The 18,682-nt window shown below is 39.1% G+C and overlaps 1 protein-coding gene across 1 annotated transcript in view; it reads right to left on the bottom strand.

Moving 5' to 3' along the window:
- The window catches only part of ELP3 (elongator acetyltransferase complex subunit 3), a 98,989-nt gene that overhangs the window by 36,496 nt on the left and 43,811 nt on the right, over window positions 1–18,682 (bottom strand). Inside the window, exons 8-10 of the mRNA XM_030312676.2 lie at window positions 17,450–17,611; window positions 14,927–15,053; window positions 3,869–4,062 (exon numbers count right to left, since the gene is read on the bottom strand). Coding sequence (XP_030168536.1) covers window positions 3,869–4,062; window positions 14,927–15,053; window positions 17,450–17,611 — 483 coding nt within the window. The remainder of the gene's footprint in view (window positions 1–3,868; window positions 4,063–14,926; window positions 15,054–17,449; window positions 17,612–18,682) is intronic.

Here is an 18,682-nt window from a genome sequence, read left to right as displayed (position 1 = left end):
TAAACACATTGCCACTGTATGACACAGCTACTTGCTAAACAACCAGATAAGGAATAAGGCTGCCCTTCCCCCCACGAGGTTCCCTCTTTCACAAAGCCCTGGGTAACCTAGAAGACTGACCACCTGAGTGGCCCCATTTCTTCCTTATCACACCCTAATTCCCATTCCTATTCTTTAACCATAAAGAGTGAACCCACAAAGCCCTAGACACTACACCCTTGGATCCAAATAAAGGCCGAGGTCCAGGTTCATGCCTTTCCCTTCCTACCCCACAACCTCACTGTGTACCCCTCAGGTTTGCTGGGTATCCTCCAGGACATTTGAGTAATAAATGTTGTTTCTCAGGGCGCCTGGGTGGTTCAGTTCGTTAAGCGTCTGACTCGACGCTTAGCTCAGGTCATGATCTCACGATTCTCAAGTTTGGGCACTGTGTCGGGCTCTGTGCTGACAGCTCAGAGCCTGGAGCCTGCTTTGGACTGTGTCTCCCTCTCTCTCTGCCCCTCCCCTGCTCACGCTCTCTCAAAAATAAACATTAAAAAAAATTTAAATGTTGTTTCTTAAAGTCTCCCTGATGGTTTTTACTGAGGTGCATTCTATCATGATAAGCAGTTGAAAAGCTGGTCCAGCAACATGGTCCCCTTGGGGGAAATGTCTGTTGGGGCTCACTATGAATAATAGGGGCCAGCTGAGTGCCTCAGGTACTCAGAGCTTATAGGATTGCTATCATTAACACAACAGAGGGATTTGTTGCCATGCTCTGCTACTGGGAAGTAGTATCTTCACTTATATCTAATTGTTCAAGTCAGTTAAATGCAAATAATCTTTTCCTTTTGTCTTTGTTAATACTACTTATTACATCTTTGTTTTTTATACAATAGTATTAGTTTACATTTTTTGGAACAATCCTAAAGTTACAGAAAAAGTCCCAAGTGTATTTCCTTAAATTATTTGATGGAAAATTGGGAACAAGCTGTTCCAACACTCCCAGCATACTTATAGTAGTTCCTATGACAGGGATCCTCTCTTACATAAGCATAACATGACCATCAAAATCAGGAAATTAACACTGGTACTTCACTACTGTCTAACCCTAGACTCCACTACAGGCTCACCACTGCCCAAATACTGTTCTTTATACCGAAAAGATCTAGTCAGAACCGTGTGTTGTATTTAGGGGTTGTGACTTTTTTAGTTTCCTTCAATATGAAACTCTTTCCTTAATTCTTATAATTTTGAAGATTTCAGGCTTTTTAGAAAATCCCTCAATTTGGGTTTGTCTGATGTTGCCTCATAATTAAATTCAGATTATGGCACTTTGGCTGAGTCACACAGAAGTGACTCTGTTTTTGTTTTGTTTTTTTACATTTATTTATTTTTGAGAAACAGAGTGAGACAAAGCGTGAGCGGGGGAGGCACAGAGAGAGAAGGAGACACAGAATCTGAAGCAGGCTCCAGGCTCTGAACAAGTGGCCAGCACAGAGCCTGATGCAGGGCTCGAACCCATGAACTGTGAGATCAGGACCTGAGCCGAAGTCAGATGCTCAACCCACTGAGCCACCCAGGCGCCTGAAGTGACTCTATTTTTAATACATACTATCAGGTGGCACATGACTGTGCCTTGTACTATTACTGATGCTATTCACCTTAACCAGCTGCCAGTCTTCTCCAAAGTTCTTTCTTTCTGCTCTGTAATTACTAAGCATGTTGTAGAGAGGTACTCTGAAACAATGTACAGTCAATTCTCGTTCTTCACAGTAATTATGTTCTACAAAGTTGTCGTGAACATTAAATTAGTGAATAGTAAGACATTGCTTCTAGGGGAAAAAACAGGGCTAGGTTCCTGTGAGCCTCTGGACACATTTTCATTAACTGACCAACATATAACATTGTTTCACACGTGTCTGTGTTTAAGAACACCATGTATTGCCGACAAACTAACACTGAACTCCCAGCCAACAGTGCTGAAACTCAAGGCTGAATGAAACTTCTCCAACAAATGTATTTTCTCTATAAGGCACATGAGAGCCTTCTTACACAACATTTCAGTACTACTTATGGGCCATTTTAAACAGTGAAATCACCAAGAAACAGCACAAAAAATGCAAAGAATGTAGTACTAAACAGGCTATGAAAAGGACACACACACACACACACACTATACTTATTATTTATTACATTTACAATTATTTCTGTATCTACCTATCTGTTGAAAACCATGAGTTCACACCAATGTCTCCTATTCTAAAACACCATGGGGTACATTCTTCTTCCTTTTTCACACTGTGATGTCCTTTTCAGGTAATACAAAATCTAACTCCCATTAACCTTAATATTATCTACTTATTAGATCAACCCTCTGCAAGTAACCAATCTTTTGTTGCGGCCTCCTCTCTGCACCCTGACATCCTCCTCGCCCTGCTCAGCCCTCAGTGAGAATGCCTTTTCACCACATTTGGTATGCAAGAGACCACACTGTTCATACTGCCTTGTCCACAAGAGCAGCCTACACATGCTGCTCTGAGCCTGTGGCCCCCACGTCTGTGCAGATGCCTGCACTGTTCAGCACCTCCTAGTGTCTTTTGAACTGAATGGTTTCAGAAGGGTTGAAAAAGAAGGGGGAAGACAATGCAAACAATTTTGGCAGCTGAATTTTCTTCAGTATTTAAAAAAATAAATTGCCGAGATCATCTAGGCAATTTAGATCCTTAAATTGGGCCAATAATATAAAAAAAAAACCTAAGAAATACTATGTTGTGGCAGAAGTATGGTGTGAACATCCTTCAACTTTTGAGCAAATCCATTTATGCTCTTGATAATTTTCCTTTAGTTGATACTTCTGCTTGTTTTCAGTATTGTTTTATATTATCAGGGAACACAATTGTGCTCAGTAGAGTAACAGTCACAGCAATTGATTGCACATGCATTTACTAGTCACCTTTTCACTGTGTATTTGTACTACTAGAATCCGGGCAGGTTTTGGCAAGGTGGTGAAAATGTGCCTTACTGACCAGTAAATACAGGAATGGCTTTGTCAAGACTGTAGGTAGATAGGTAACTTTTTGGCTCCTAAAACTTTTCTTCAAGGTTATGTTTCTTGTAAAAAAAAAAAAAAAAAAAAAAAAAAAGGTAATAAAGGCCAGGAATGCAAATGAGATCTGTGTTTTTCTCTCCTAGGAAAAAAGCAGTTAAGATGATTTCCTTCATGCCATCAGGAACATGTCAGTCTTTCTCCACACTTACATTAACATCTGGAAAGAATGGAATTGTTGCTACTCTTTCTTTTTTCTTCAGAGGCTCTACAACAGGGATAACAGACACACGGCTACACCTCATCCTTCCGTCCTCACTACTGTATCTAGTCATCAGCTCCTAGAACCAAGCATCATGCCTGTTACCATCTCAACGCCATCTCCTGGCACATCAATCAATGGCGAGATGAATACATGAATAAATAAGATACTGGCAAAGTGGCTTGAACACACTGTCCTTTCATTTCCATCCCTATGTACTTACAGCATTCCAGGGTCCCATTTTTGATTTAAAAAAAATTTTCAAACCCCTCAATATTAAATCAGACTATTCTCATTTTAGAAATTGTGAACAAGGGGTGCCTGGGTGGCTTAGTTGGTTAAGCATCAGACTTTGACTCAGGTCATGATCTCATCGTTCTTTGTAGGTTTGAGCCCTGTGTCGGGCTCTGTACTGACAGCTCAGAGCCTAGAGCCTGCTTTGGATTGTGTCTCCCTTTTTCTGCCTCTCCCCCGATTGCACACTGTTTCTCTCTCTCAAAAATAAACATTAAAAGAAAAAAAGAAACTGTACACAGACTCATCACTGATTATTTCTGGCAGAAAAGATAACACACTACCTCTGCACTCGGTACACTCGAGTCCATGGAGGCACAAGAGCAAGGATCCGAGCCACCAATTCGATCAGGTCACTAGGAGAATAACTTTTATATCTTCCTGATTTCCAGAGCTCATAAAGCCCAGTTCCACGAATCACCAGGGTAGGGTAGAGTTTCAAACCATCAGGACGAAAAGCAGGGTTCTCAAAAAACTCCTGTGAATGGAGAACAGAAAATTACCACTCCGTTAGTTCTGCAGAGATTGGTGAAGTTTCGGTGGTCAAGTTTCAGTCCTGGGCCAAGTTCTCTCACATACCTACACAGTCCTTAGACTGCTTTTCCTTTCCATCAAGGGAGAGGATGCAGACAGAACAGAAACTCATTGTTTTCACAGCCTCACTGAAGCAAGCTGTGCGTGTGCTGGGTTACAAAGCCCTCGTTAATCCAGCCCCTGTCTACTGCTGCAGTCTCAGCTCCTGCCACCCTCACCACCTTGCCTTTCTGCCTTTGCGAAGGCAATTTCCTCTGCCTGGAAAGGACATCAATTTTATTTCATCTAGCTAATCTTCAGGTCTCAGCATGAATGCCAATTCTTCAGAGAGGCCTTCCTGACCTTCAAATACAAGCTGCCTCTCTTAAAAAATATTATATTGTATTCTATATTACTGCTTGCTTAATATCATCACACTGATAATTTATCTGATGCCTGCCTTCACCTCTAGACTGTTTCTTTCCTTAATAATAGATTTAATTGTTTAAACTTTTAAAAAGTTGTGACAGAAATCATCACTTGCCTGCAAAACCTAAAATGCTTACCAAATAGCCCTTTGTAGAAAAAGTATGCCAATCCCTGGATATGACTATTTTGTCTTCAGGCCAGCTGGCACTGTTCCTAACCTGGGATACACACTATTTGTTATCTAGACACTGAGAAATACATCTAATTTATCTACTCTGACATAGTCATTTCCTGTACTGTATCATCCCAGCTGGCTTTATTTGGGAATAAAGCAAGGAGACACCACGCATTACCCTTTTCATGACTTTGCACTGCTCATTTGCTTTTAATTTTGCACAATGTGTGATGGAGGAATGAAGGTGGACTCAGTTTCCTCTAACCCCACCCTGGCATTAGTATCTATAAAGCCAGCAGTACTATACCTTGTGAAACCATAACAATGCTTTTTATTTCATGCTACATTCTTGCCAAGCTTTCCATTGCTTAACTTGCTTTTCAAAGAAATGTAACTATAGACTTTTTGATCTCTCTCGTTGATTTGTGTAATATTCTTAAATGCTGTATTCTTTGTGCATCATTTGGTCCTAGGGATATTCTTCTGTAATTGCATGTAATTTTCCCTGTAACATTTTTATATTAAAGATTCATCAGGCCTTTGACAGTTTATAGCCACCCAAAAGAATACATATGCAAGTCATTCGGTACCTAGTTTTGAATCCATATTGGAACATGGTATTTCAGAGGAGCAGTTCAGGTGCTTATATGAGAAGTTTAGAAGGTAGATGGGTTGATAAGAATGACGATAGACGAAATTGGTTCTGGACTTCTGGCTAAACATGGAGAATTAGAATATGTGTTTCCTTCTTTTCCCTCCAAAACCACAGTAAAATAACAGAGATGATTTTTTCAAAAAGTATAAATCTAGAAGAACAAAGAGAATATCAGAGGAGATGAAGGTGGAGGGGAGAGAGGACTGGCCCAGTGATGGTAATAAATTTTTGAAAGACAAAAATGAAGACTGGTAAATGACTTTGCAAGTATAGAAAACTGTAAACAAAGTATTTGCAAAAGGGGATACCAATGAAAGACCAGCTCAGTCACACTACAGTCCCAGAAAGGCTCATGAGTCAAAAGTACCAGGAACCAGGTAGGATAGAAGCAATCATGGCATTAAAGTGTATACATGGAGGGATTTATCCCTTATTCCTTTGCCCTTCCCAAAAGAGTTCTACCTATTTGTTCCCTGAAGAAACTGCTGGATTCTGAAATTCCAGGTACAAAGGAAAGTCTGGGTGGGGATAAAGACTGAAAACAGGGAGATTAAGTGAAAGTCAGCACACTGACTAGTGGATTCCCTGCCTTGCTCCCCTGATGCCAGCAGTCAATTTTCTATGACCTATTCATACTGCCAGCCCCCAAACAGGAAGTTCGAGAGTTCATCTCTGGATTAATCAAATGGCCCTAAATAAGAGTTCAAGATACTGACATTCAAGTACTGCTCTTTTAGTCCCTTACTTTTATTTTTTTTTTTAATTTTTTTTTTTCAACGTTTTTTATTTATTTTGGGGACAGAGAGAGACAGAGCATGAACGGGGGAGGGGCAGAGAGAGAGGGAGACACAGAATCGGAAACAGGCTCCAGGCTCCGAGCCATCAGCCCAGAGCCCGACGCGGGGCTCGAACTCACGGACCGCGAGATCGTGACCTGGCCGAAGTCGGACGCTTAACCGACTGCGCCACCCAGGCGCCCCAGTCCCTTACTTTTAAAGTATGACAATTTGGCTAAGGATCACCAGAAACTTGCGGAAAGCCTAGAAAAAGAAAGGGCAGAACAAAACAAAAACGAAAAAAAAAAAAAAAAGAACTGAGAGGAAAGAGGCATTGTGTAAAGGAGAATAAAACTTAAAAAAAAAAAGCAAAAACCTTTATAATTTCTTCAGAGATAAGAGAAAATATATTACATCCATTAAACAAGAATAAAATGCTAGAGAAAAATCAAACAACCAGGATGTAAGAAAGAACTTTTGAAAATCAAAGCCATTACAAAAATTAAAACATGTATTAGAAAAGTTGAAAGATAAAGGTGAGAATATAAGAAGAAAGCAGGAAAAAAAGGACAAATAGGTAAAAAATATATGAAAATTCTTGATGACGAATGTGAGATCTAACATTTGCTTAAGAGGAGTTTTAGGAAGAGAACACAGAAAATGAAAGGGGAAAATTATCCAGTGGTACAACAGATGACAGACCCTTCAAAATCTAGCACAATTAATTAAAAAAAAAACCTCTTGGGGCGCCTGGGTGGCGCAGTCGGTTAAGCGTCCGACTTCAGCCAGGTCACGATCTCGCGGTCCGTGAGTTCGAGCCCCGCGTCGGGCTCTGGGCTGATGGCTCAGAGCCTGGAGCCTGTTTCCGATTCTGTGTCTCCCTCTCTCTCTGCCCCTCCCCCGTTCATGCTCTCTCTCTGTCCCAAAAATAAATAAACGTTGAAAAAAAAAAAAAAACAAAACCTCTTGCTAAGATACATTACTGTGGAATTTCACAACATATGGGATAAAGACAATTTCCTAAAATATTCCAGAGTAAAAAACAAACAAACCCATCCAGGTTACATACATTATAGGATTAAAGAGTAAGGAATATAGGATGAGGAATATAAAAGATATTGTGCTCCTTAAGAGCAGTACTAAAAGCTGCACGGCAGTGGTGCAATGCCTTAAAAAAATTATTTTACAGAATTCTGTAAGTGTGAAGGTAGAACAGAGCCATTTTTTAGCACGCAAAAGGCTTACTTCCCATGATGAATTCTTCCTCAGGAAGCTGCTGGAAAATGTATTTTAGTAAAGTCAAGGAATAAACCAATAAATAGGGTTAACTTGGAATCCAGAAGACAAAGTATCCAAGCCACAAGAGCGGTGACAAGAAGCCCCCAAAGAGGACACTTGTGAAGTAGGCACAGAGAACTGCCAGTTCAGTTTGGAGTTGGAAGAGGGGACATCCAGGAGTCACGGTGCTAGCCTAAAAAATTAACTGACAGAATATCTAATAAGTTAGGACACTGACAGAGAGGCTTTACCATTGGGTGGGCACATTTGAAAGTTACAGGTGCACAGAGAACAAGGTAAATAATAATTAAAAAAAAGACAACTGTTAACTCTAGAAAGAAACAAATGGTTGTTCAAGAAAAGAACGTTAGTATATTTCATGGCTCCATGTCAGTAATCATTTAGGTAAAAACTGTAACGTAAACATTGACCATTAACTACTAATATAACTAAAATAGTGATGTAACAATATTGGGAGAATGGGAGCAGAGTATTAAAGAATGAACTTTCCAAAGACTATAACAGAAAGACACGAGAATCGATCTAAAACTGACAATCAGGAAAAAAGCAATCCAAGCCTGGTGGCAAGAAATATAGAAGTAAATACCAGGGCAACAACCCCAGCTACAACAGTTGAAAGTGGCAGAGGACTACTGTGTTTGTCATTTTATTATGTAACAACTTTTCTATGCTAGGGATAAAAAACTGAATAAACGTCATTCTGGCACCACGTGAATGGCAAGTAGAAGGGAACATGGCTAGTGGCAGGGCGACTTAGCTGAGGAGCCGTTTCACTGTGCAGGTGAGCTGAGGAAAGTATGAACACCAGTTGCGGCAGTGGGATGAAGAGGACGTGACGACAGCTTTGAAAGATACGCAGAGGGAGAAAGTGACAGAATGTCCCGTGGAATTCGACTCAGGGTATGAGGGGACGATCACAGCAGCAAAGATTTACTGAGCACTCACTATGTGCCAGGAACTTTTCTAAATGTGTTGCATGTATTTTCTCAGCCAATCTTCATAATAGGTTGGTACTATAATTAATATCATTTTTGAGATGAGGAAACTGGGGAACAAAGCAGTCAAAACAGTCTGCTACTAAGTGGTGGGGCCAGGATTCAAACTGGACGGTCTGGCTCCAGAGTCCAAATATTCTCTACTTGCTCCTGAATGGTTCCTGAATTTCTGACTAGGGAGAGTATATGGATAAAGGGGCCACCAACTATGATAGGAAATACAAGAGGAAGGGGGAACAGATAAATATGTCTACACTGGACATACCAAGTTCTAATTACATGTATGACATCTGGTGCTAGTTGAAGAGTATTAAGTAACTGGTCCTAGGAGCCTAAGGCTTCAGGCTGGAGAGAAAATGAGGCTCACTAAAGCATACGTGGTCAAGTTAGAACAACAGAAGAAAGGCAAGCAGGGGCGCCTGGGTGGCGCAGTCGGTTAAGCGTCCGACTTCAGCCAGGTCACGATCTCGCGGTCCGGGAGTTCGAGCCCCGCATCAGGCTCTGGGCTGATGGCTCAGAGCCTGGAGCCTGTTTCCGATTCTGTGTCTCCCTCTCTCTCTGCCCCTCCCCCGTTCGTGCTCTGTCTCTCTCTGTCCCAAAAATAAATAAACGTTGAAAAAAAAATTTAAAAAATAAAAAAATAAAAAAAAAAAGAAAGGCAAGCATACAGAACAGAGCAAAAGATGGAACCTACATCTAAATGGAGGGAAGAAAAAGAAGATAGGGCAGAAAGAGGAATAGTCCTGGAGGTAAGAAGAGAGCCAGGAGATAGCAGAATCACAAAAGCCAGGGAAATGAGAATCCCAAAATGGAGACACTCTTTAACAATAACAAATGTTAAGACTGAATAACATGACAGGAGAGAAATATTCTTTGCGTTTGGAGATTAGGAAGTATTTTACAACATTTGAGAGAAGAGTTTCAGTGGGAGGTGGAAGCCAGATTGCAGCGGATTTGAGAAATGAAGGGGAGGAGGAGACAGAGACACTGGAGCGTCTGCAAAATGACCTGGGTGCACTCAAGGAAAAGAAAAGAGGGTATTGCTGTCTTTCACTGTAGTCACAATTTGACTTTTAAAATGAGACATGTATTCCTTTGATACAACTAAAACATAACTAAAAACAGAAAGAGGTTTAAAGTTTTGTTTAAAAAAAACCTCAAAATGGATAAAGGACCTGAATGTGAGACAGGAAACAATCAAAACCCTAGAGGAGAAATCAGGAAAAAAAACCTCTCTGACCTCAGCCGCAGCAATTTCTTACTTGACACATCTCTAAAGGCAAGGGAATTAAAAGCAAAAATGAACTATTGGGACCTCATGAAGATAAAAAGCTTCTGCACTGCAAAGGAAACAAGCAACAAAACTAAAAGGCAACCGACAGAATGGGAAAAGATATTTGCAAATGACATATCGGACAAAGGGCTAGTATCCTAAATCTATAAAGAGCTCACCAAACTCCACACCTGAAAAACAAATAACCCAGTGAAGAAATGGGCAGAAGACATGAATTGACACTTCTCTAAAGAAGACATCCAGATGGCCAACAGGCACATGAAAAGATGCTCAACGTCTTTCCTCATGAGGGAAATACAAATCAAAACCACACTGAGATATCACCTCACGCCAGCCAGAGTGGCTAAAATGAACAAATCAGGAGACTATGGATGCCGGAGAGGATGTGGAGAAATGGGAACCCTCTTGCATTGTCGGTGGGAATGCAAACTGGTGCAGCTGCTCTGGAAAACAGTGTGGAGGTTCCTCACAAAAATTAAAAACAGACCTACCCTATGACCCAGCAATAGCACTGCTAGGAATTTACCCAAGGGATACAGGAGTGCTGATGCATAGGGGTACTTGTACCCCAATGTTTACAGCAGCACTTTCAACAATAGCCAAATTATGGAAAGAGCCTAAATGTCCATCAACTGATGAATGGATAAAGAAATCGTGGTTTATATATACAATGGAATACTACTTAGCAATGAGAAAGAATGAAATCTGGCCATTTGTAGCAACGTGGATGGAACTGGAGAGTGTTATGCTAAGTGAAGTAAGTCAGGCAGAGAAAGACAAATACCACATGTTTTCATTCATATGTGGATCCTGAGAAACTTAACAGAAGACCATGGGGGAAGAGAAGGGGAAAAAAAAGCTAGAGAGGGAGGGAGGCAGACCATAAGAGACTCTTTTTTTTTTCTTTCAATATATGAAGTTTACTGTCAAATTGGTTTCCATACAACACCCAGTGCTCATCCCAAAAGGTGCCCTCCTCAATACCCATCACCCCCCCCCCCGCCCATAAGAGACTCTTAAAAACTGAGAATAAACTGAGGGTTGATGGGGGGTGGGAGGACGGGGAAAGTGGGTGATGGGCATTGAGGAGGCCACCTGTTGGGATGAGCACTGGGTGTTGTATGGAAACCAATTTGAGAATAAATTTCATATTAAAAAAAATAAAGTTTTGTTAAGATCCAACTTGACTTGTATTTCAACATCATTCAGGTCACACACAGTCATTCATAGTCAGACTTCCCTTCACCTAGAAAAGCTAACACAGAAAGATGCCATGGAAGGGGTGCTTACCTAAGAGCTTGGAGACTCACCACTGACTAACAGTTACTTAATCTCATGAAGCCTGTTTCCTCAACTGAGGAGACTATAACAGGTGGTCTTTTCTGATATAATACTCTTCTTAACCTGTACCCTATGACACTATCTTAAGTAATAAGCCTTTAAAACAAGGCATTAAGAACAAAACAAATAATAAGAAATGCCTCTAGCCATCCCTGCCAAACAGTAACTTAATCACATTGGCTTTGGGGGGAAAAACAGCTCAGTGGGGGTGGGGGGGGAACTTGTGAGTGTCCAGCATTAATGAACTTTGAAAGACTTCTGGTAACTGAGAGGAGATTCTGAAGAGAAATTTTTCCTAAAGAGAAATAGACATTCTTCATGCATTTTTAGCAATCTTAGCTTGGATATCCAAGAGCAGTCTAATTTTTAAATTAATAAAACACCAAACCAGCTAAAAGTTATTTTGAGTAATAAGTAAGCTCTATCTGAGGATAGGTGGAAAGGGCGAAGTTAAGAAAAAAGAAAACTTCATTTCTGAGTTACTGGAAAATAGAAGTAAATGCTATGTATCACACACAGCTATAAGCTGTGCATCTACCACTGGATGAGAGTGTGAATTTGCAATAAACAGATGCAAATAAACAGACACTAAGAGTAGTGACCCAGCAATGACCTAAACAACAAGGTGTAAGATCTAGCCAATTTATAACACGTATACTGTAAGCATACAACCCAAGATACAGCTGTGATAATCTCAGCAGGCTGGGTAGTAGCTTTATGGATCCGTGCCAGGAAAGGCTACCCTGTCCTCTACAGAGATAACATTTTGTAGACTTGTGTAATTATACCAGCAGAACCCCGATTTAGCAACCTTTCCTATGGAACAAAACACATTAAGGAAAATATATCGGTGGGTTGCTAATGATGTGACAATAAAATAAAGTAGGGAAAAAAGTTTTAAAGTATAAAATATTACTGCCTACTAGTTCAGGAAAGGTTGTGAATTCCAAATAGACCCAAACAAGATTTCCTAAACAAAAACTAGTTTTAAAAGTTTTATGTGAATTTTTATTGGAGTGTATCTTAAATACAGAAAAGTACACAAACTCCAAGTGTACATCTTGACAGATTTTTATAAATCATGTAACCAGCACCCAGATACTCAAATTAAGAAAAATCGTATCAAAACCTTAGAAAGGCCACCTCATACCTATTTCCAGTTACAATTCCACCCAAAGTTTTTGGACTTCATATTAACAGAAATGTGTGTTAGGTGGTCTTTTGGATCTGTTTTCTTTTGCTCAATTTTATGTTGAAGAGAGTCAGTCATGTTGTTGCATAAGGTTGTAATTAATTATTTTTTTATAGTATTTCATTGTATGACTACATCACTATTTACACATTCTCTTGTTAATGGACACTTGGGTTCTTGTTGCTCTGATATTACCAACAGTACTTTGTAACCATGACTTTTGGTAAATATATGTGGGCATTTCTGCTGAGAATACATCTAGGAGTACAATTCCTAGGACATGGGTATGCATATGTTCATAATTAGCAGATAATGTCAAACAGTTTTTTTTACCATGATATACCAGTGTAAATTACTGCCACAAGCAGTAAATGAAGAAAGAGTTCTAGTTGTTCCATACTCTTACTAACACTTGATTTTGTCTTTTTTCATTTTACCTCTTCTTAGCTTTTCTGGTAAGAATACAATAGGAACGCATCATAGTTTAAAATTTCATTTCTTTGAAGATTAATGACTTTAACAACTTTTAAATATGTTTACTGGCTGTTCAAATATCGTATTTCTGTAGTAGTGCCTGTTCAAGTGTTTTTGCCCATTCTCTTATTGAGCTTTCTGCTTTTTTCTTATTGATTTGTAGAAATTATTTAAGATGATATTAAGTTAATTTTGCAGAAAATTTTTCTCTAGAGAGAAATCGGATTTCTCATGTCAGCTCTATTTTGTCACTCATTTATGTGCTGGGATGTAGTCAGAAAAGAAATAATATAGTGTTCATATTCTGAGTTTTTCTGAAAAGATTACAAACAAGGAAGACAGATCTGTTTACATGAAGGGTTATCTTTGCAATATTATCACTGAACTTTTCTTTATTTTGAAGACACTAAGGAAAATGAATAGTAAGGCTCCACTATTTGCTATTATTTGAAACATGCCATAATTTTTTCCCCAAGGATACTTAAAGTTATGAATTCTAGCTATATCTCTGATTAACCTAAGAGCTGTGCTAAAGAAAAGTGTTTCAGAGGACTTTTAGGCCTGAAGCCTGAGTACCTGGCTATTAACTACTGAGGAGAGGTTATTAGATTCAAAATCTACTACACAGCTAACACGGGGAAATTAGTAACAGGGACATTTATGAATTAGTACTATCTTCAGTTGTAATTCATGGGTTTAAAAATAAAAAAAATTTAAAAGGAAAGAAAGAATTATTAATGTCACAAGTAAGGCAAAGTGAATTCCATTTTTCTAAATAGAGTAAAATATTTTTGTGAATAAAATAACAATACTTTCATCCTCTTCTCTCCAAGAATATCCCTAAGGCACTTTCCCTATCTGAGAATCTAAAGGAAAAAAAAAAAAAAGTTCTTACCAATCTCATTTCCCAACATGTGACAGAGAGTAAAAACAAACAAAAACCCAGCCAACCCGGAGTTAGATATTAAAATATCAAAGAAGAGAAAACCCAGAAAAAAACCCAAACATTTTCTTTCACTATCCTGAAACATATTCTTTCACAAATCCTGAAAGAGAAAGGCAGTTCTAAATTCAGAAGCATCTGAAGAAATCATAAATAAATAGGATGGATTTGACAGCAGATACAAAAGTGAAAGGCCCAAGACAGGCTGGGTAAAAATATGTGTAACAACTATAAAAACAAACAAACAAGGAATCTATAATGTCCTCACCTAGAAAGTTCATCTAAATTAACATTAAAAATAGTCATATCCAATAGAGTAATTGGTCAGAGAACAAAAATGCACAATTCTAAAAAGATGAATTATGATTATTGAATGCAAACCTTAAAAGCGTATTAATATAATTACAAAATACAAGTTGAAATGACATTTTTATCCACTAAATTAGCAAAGGTAGAAACATTATAACTATGTGTGTATATAAATATATAAACAGGAGAGTGTTATTTGGGGAAAAAATAACCCTGCTAAAGCGAGTATAAATTGTTATAACCCTCTGAAAAGCAATTAAGTAATATGGAGAGACTCTTGAAGTGTTTATACCTTTACCTGACAATTCTACTGCAGGGAATTTATCCTAACGAAACAGTCCGAAATACTACAAAAAGTTATAGGCATCAAATTGTTTACCTGCAGTGCTATTTACAATACAAAAAACTGGTAATACCTTCAATTTAAAAAATTTGGAAGTAGTTAAGCAAAGTAAGGCATATTTATTCAATGGAAATTAAGCACACATTTAAATATGTTAACATTGACTAACACAGATAAATGCTTATATAACATTAAGTGAAAAAGCAATTAAAATAATTACTTATCATATATGCCAGTTTGTCTGTGTGTGTGTGTGTGTGTGTATGTGTGTGTGTATGTGTGTGTATATATATATATATATGTCTGTGTGTATATCTATATCTATCTATCTATCCATATATATACGTCTGTGTGTATATCCCTCTGAAAAGCCTAAGCATAAAAAAATCCTAGAAGGAAGTACATTAAAATGTTAGGGTTTTATTTGGTGTGGGCACTGTGAAGAATGACTCTTCTTTGTTTACAGTGTTCTACTCTTCCATAATGAGGACATACTGCTTTAATAATGGGGGAAACATTAGCAGCAAATAATCACAAAGAGCAGAGGGGGTAGAAGCAGCATGCAGAGGCAGTCTAAATCAGCCTGGTTGAAGACAACACTTACTGTAAACTGTTCAATGTCCCTCTCTAGTCCCACATTTGGCAGATCAGGCATCATATGAGCCACGACTTTGAAACCAAGAATCCTTGGCCAGGTGAATGACTCGCAGACTGCCTTCACAGTGTGGCCCCTGAGGAAAGAAAATTCACTACCTGTTACACAAATAAAAGGGCAAGAAGGTTAACACAAGAAACAGAGGAAAAACGATCTATAACAGTGGTTTTATAATGAAGACTAATATGGTTGGGGAATAAAAATCTCAGAAAATCATTTTTATGTCTCTATCTCTGAGAAGGCCTGGAAATAAATCATTTCACTTCTGAGATATTTCTCAGAAATTCCTCATGTACCTACTCAAGGTTCTGACAGTAAATGACTGGGGTAACCAGAGTTAATGTCTACTAAAATTATTTGGTTTAGCATTATCAGCCAAAGTAAGGTTACTAATACACATATTTAAGTTAAAAAAAAAAATAATGGGCTCAAAACCAGGCAGAAGCAGCCTCTTGTGATGCTCTTTCCTCTAAAAACCTTTTGAAATTATTTGTAGAAATAAATTAGGTGTCATAGAGTGACACCTATGTACAAAATAGATTTCACTCTGGTGGTCTGCAAGGTCCTTTAAAAATGAGAAAAGTGAATGATTTAGTGACAGGGCAGAATCATTTGCGGCCAGCTGGATAAATCATCTTAACATTCCAGTATCACATCCAAGTAGGAAGCAAGACAAAGAACAATTTGGGGCTACTAATGACTGAAGCCCTATGTCAATCCTTTCATCTCCGAGACATTCCCATTCACCACAAAAAATCCTAGAAACATGGACTCCAGCCCACTCTGGATGTTCCCATCCCATTTCCAATCTCTTTTTGCTAATCATTTCCCAATTTATATGACTAGGCCAGGCCTCTCTCCTGACACACCATCCAAATATCCAGTACTCTAAAACTGTACTGTCAATTGTACAATACCACAGTCTCTAGGCACATAGTCACTCAGTTTATATTAATAATTAAAATGAAAAATTTAGTTCCTCGTACTACCATATTGGACACCGTAGGTGTAGAACACCTTTCTTCTTTAACACCTTCTTTAAACACCTTCTGTTTAAATGAGTGCAACAGTCTCTTAACTGGTCTTCCTTCTAGCTTGTCTTCTTAATCCACTCCCATACTGTGATCCTTACAAAGGGATCTTTCTAAAACGTAGGTATGCTCCTATCACAACTTAGTTTAGTCTGTCCTCAGATTAAAGCCCAAACTCCCTGGGCTGACTTCTAAGGCTCCTCATCATTTGGCCACCCTGGCTTATCTTTGCAGCCTCACCTCTTACCACTCTCCTACCTCATGCTCTATGCTGTAACCAACCTAACCTACCCCGAATCCCCGAAATATGCCATGTGCTCAGGAGTTTGTTTGTATGCTTCTTTCCGCTTGAAATAATCTTCCTCTTCCCCACCTAAGTCATACTCTTCCTTTAAGCCTCAGTCTGACGTCATTCTTTTCAGAAAGCCTTCCTGACCTTCAAGAGACTCTTCCCATCTCCACAGGTATGACCCTTGATCACCAGCAGCAGTCAAACCAGTGTTTTCCGGTTTAAGACTCCCCCTACAGAGTGCATTCTAGTCAGGTGATCTTTCTTAAGTCTGATATCTGTGCAATTCTTCCCTGTGTTCAAAAGTATCTAACAGACCTCTATTACTAAGGAAAGATTCCTCCCTCCTCAGCCTGGCATTCTTCCTGGTTGTTTCTAGATGCTGACTGGTATAAGTTTCCCTAGTTCTCTTTTACTTCCTTCTCCTACCACAACCCCCAGTCATGTCTGACACCCTCCCAGTAAAGTAGACCCAACTCAACACATACCAATTCCCTGAAGCCTGCCTTACACCTACAGTCAATGATCTGTGCTGCCTAATAAAGTCCTAAAATCTTTTGTTTTTCTCTAATTCACCGATTAATCATAAAGTTCCTTACACAACTAACCTTTCATGTGTGTCTTTTCTCCCCAACTTAGTGATCTATTTCTAGAGTTCTAGAAGAGAGCTTTCATAGGGCTCTATCAATCCTTATTTCTATCCTTCCTTACCTCCCAAATTTCTCAAAACTTACAACCATTGCCCACCAACCTTTCATTACTCTGCCGACTGGCATCTGCTTCACAAAAACTAATCTTTTAAATATCACCTCGACTTCCTTCTTATTCAAACCCATGTTCCTCGCCTTCTCTCCAGCTTTAAACGACTGACCCTTGAGCCCTGCCTTCTGCTTTCCATATGGGAAAGGCTGTTTATGACAGGAAGAAATAAGAGCATGTTTACAGGCTACTGGAAAAGAGCCAGTAGAGAAAAGGCTGGAAATCAAGGAATGGGGATGGAATTAAGAGCAGAGATAGAAGAATGACTCTGAGGAGAGGAAACCTATCCACTCTTCTCTAAGATTGGTAGCAAGGTGGAGAGAATGAGTGTGACAATAGATATAATCAGTGGGAGTAGAAGAAGGCTTGTGCAAAATCATTTGCCCATCTTACCTGTTGGTATCTCTGGCCACATCTTCATAGACACTCTGTACCCCAATCTCTAGCCTTGTGCAGCCATAGGTCAGCATGTCACCTAAATGCCGCTTCATACAGTAATCTGGTCTGGTCTCAATAGTAATACCGATACACTTTGTGAGGCTTCTCTCAGAATACCTGTAGAGCAAATCTAAAAGTAAACAACTTGCCACACTTTAGGACATTTGCTCCCATTTAAAGGACTGTCTTCTCTTAGTCCTCCCAGTATAAGACAGTTATTAAGAGCATGGCCTCTGGAGCCAGACTGAGTTCAAATCCTGGCTCTGCTACTTCCTAACTATGCAAGCAGAAATGTTATTAACCTCTCTGTGCTTTGGTTTCATCATCTACAAAATGAGGCTAACAGTACCCATAGGACTGACATGAGTTAAATAGCATACAGTAGTGTTAGCATCATCATTATCATTCTTATTCTCCCATAGTATGCTGCAACCATAATCTCCTTGCAAGCAGTGATTTCAACTGTGAAAACCCCAGCAACCGTTTTTCATACAAGTGAAAACTATTCTGCCTTACTTACTTCCCAATCCATATTTTACAGTCATATTAAAGAAAAGGAAAAAAAAAAAAAAAAGAAGGGGGTAAGGTATGTATAATGATCATAGGAATATTTTAGATAAAATGTCTTCTATATACACACAAGTCATTCTGCCAAGTCTATTAATCTTAGCAATGGTTTACAAAATTAGGAATCATTTTTCTTGTTCACTAACACCAGATATCAAAGTAGTGAATAATACTTTAGATTCAAGCTGCTTGAGTTAATGGCCTTATTGCTGGCCCAAACCCAGAGATAAAGTGACCTGCTAAGGGGGGCTGCTGATGTGAGGGTGATAGGAGCTGACATTTATAGAGGCCACTGTGGCCAAGCACTATGCTATACGCTCCATCCATATAGAATGCTCATCAGCTCTATGAAGTGTGTCCTCTCATCTCCATTTCACAGATGAAGAAACTGATGTTCAAAGAGATGAAATACCTTGCAAGGGCACAGAGCTCATAAAGTCCAAGTCAGGATTTTGAAATTGGATCCACCTGACTTCTAAATCCTATTCTATCTTTCACTTATCCCATTGCTTAGATAATTCAGTATGGAACATCAGACTTCTCTTTTCAACTTCTCTAATGTCCTAGAACCCAAAGACTTTTTTTGGTGCACCCTTCCACGGCTTTCTCAATTTTGGGGGA

This window comes from Lynx canadensis, chromosome B1, assembly GCF_007474595.2.
Source record: "Lynx canadensis isolate LIC74 chromosome B1, mLynCan4.pri.v2, whole genome shotgun sequence".
Lineage (NCBI taxonomy): Eukaryota > Metazoa > Chordata > Mammalia > Carnivora > Felidae > Lynx > Lynx canadensis.
Note: the sequence above shows the minus strand (reverse complement) of the source record. Positions and strands in the feature narration are given on the sequence as shown.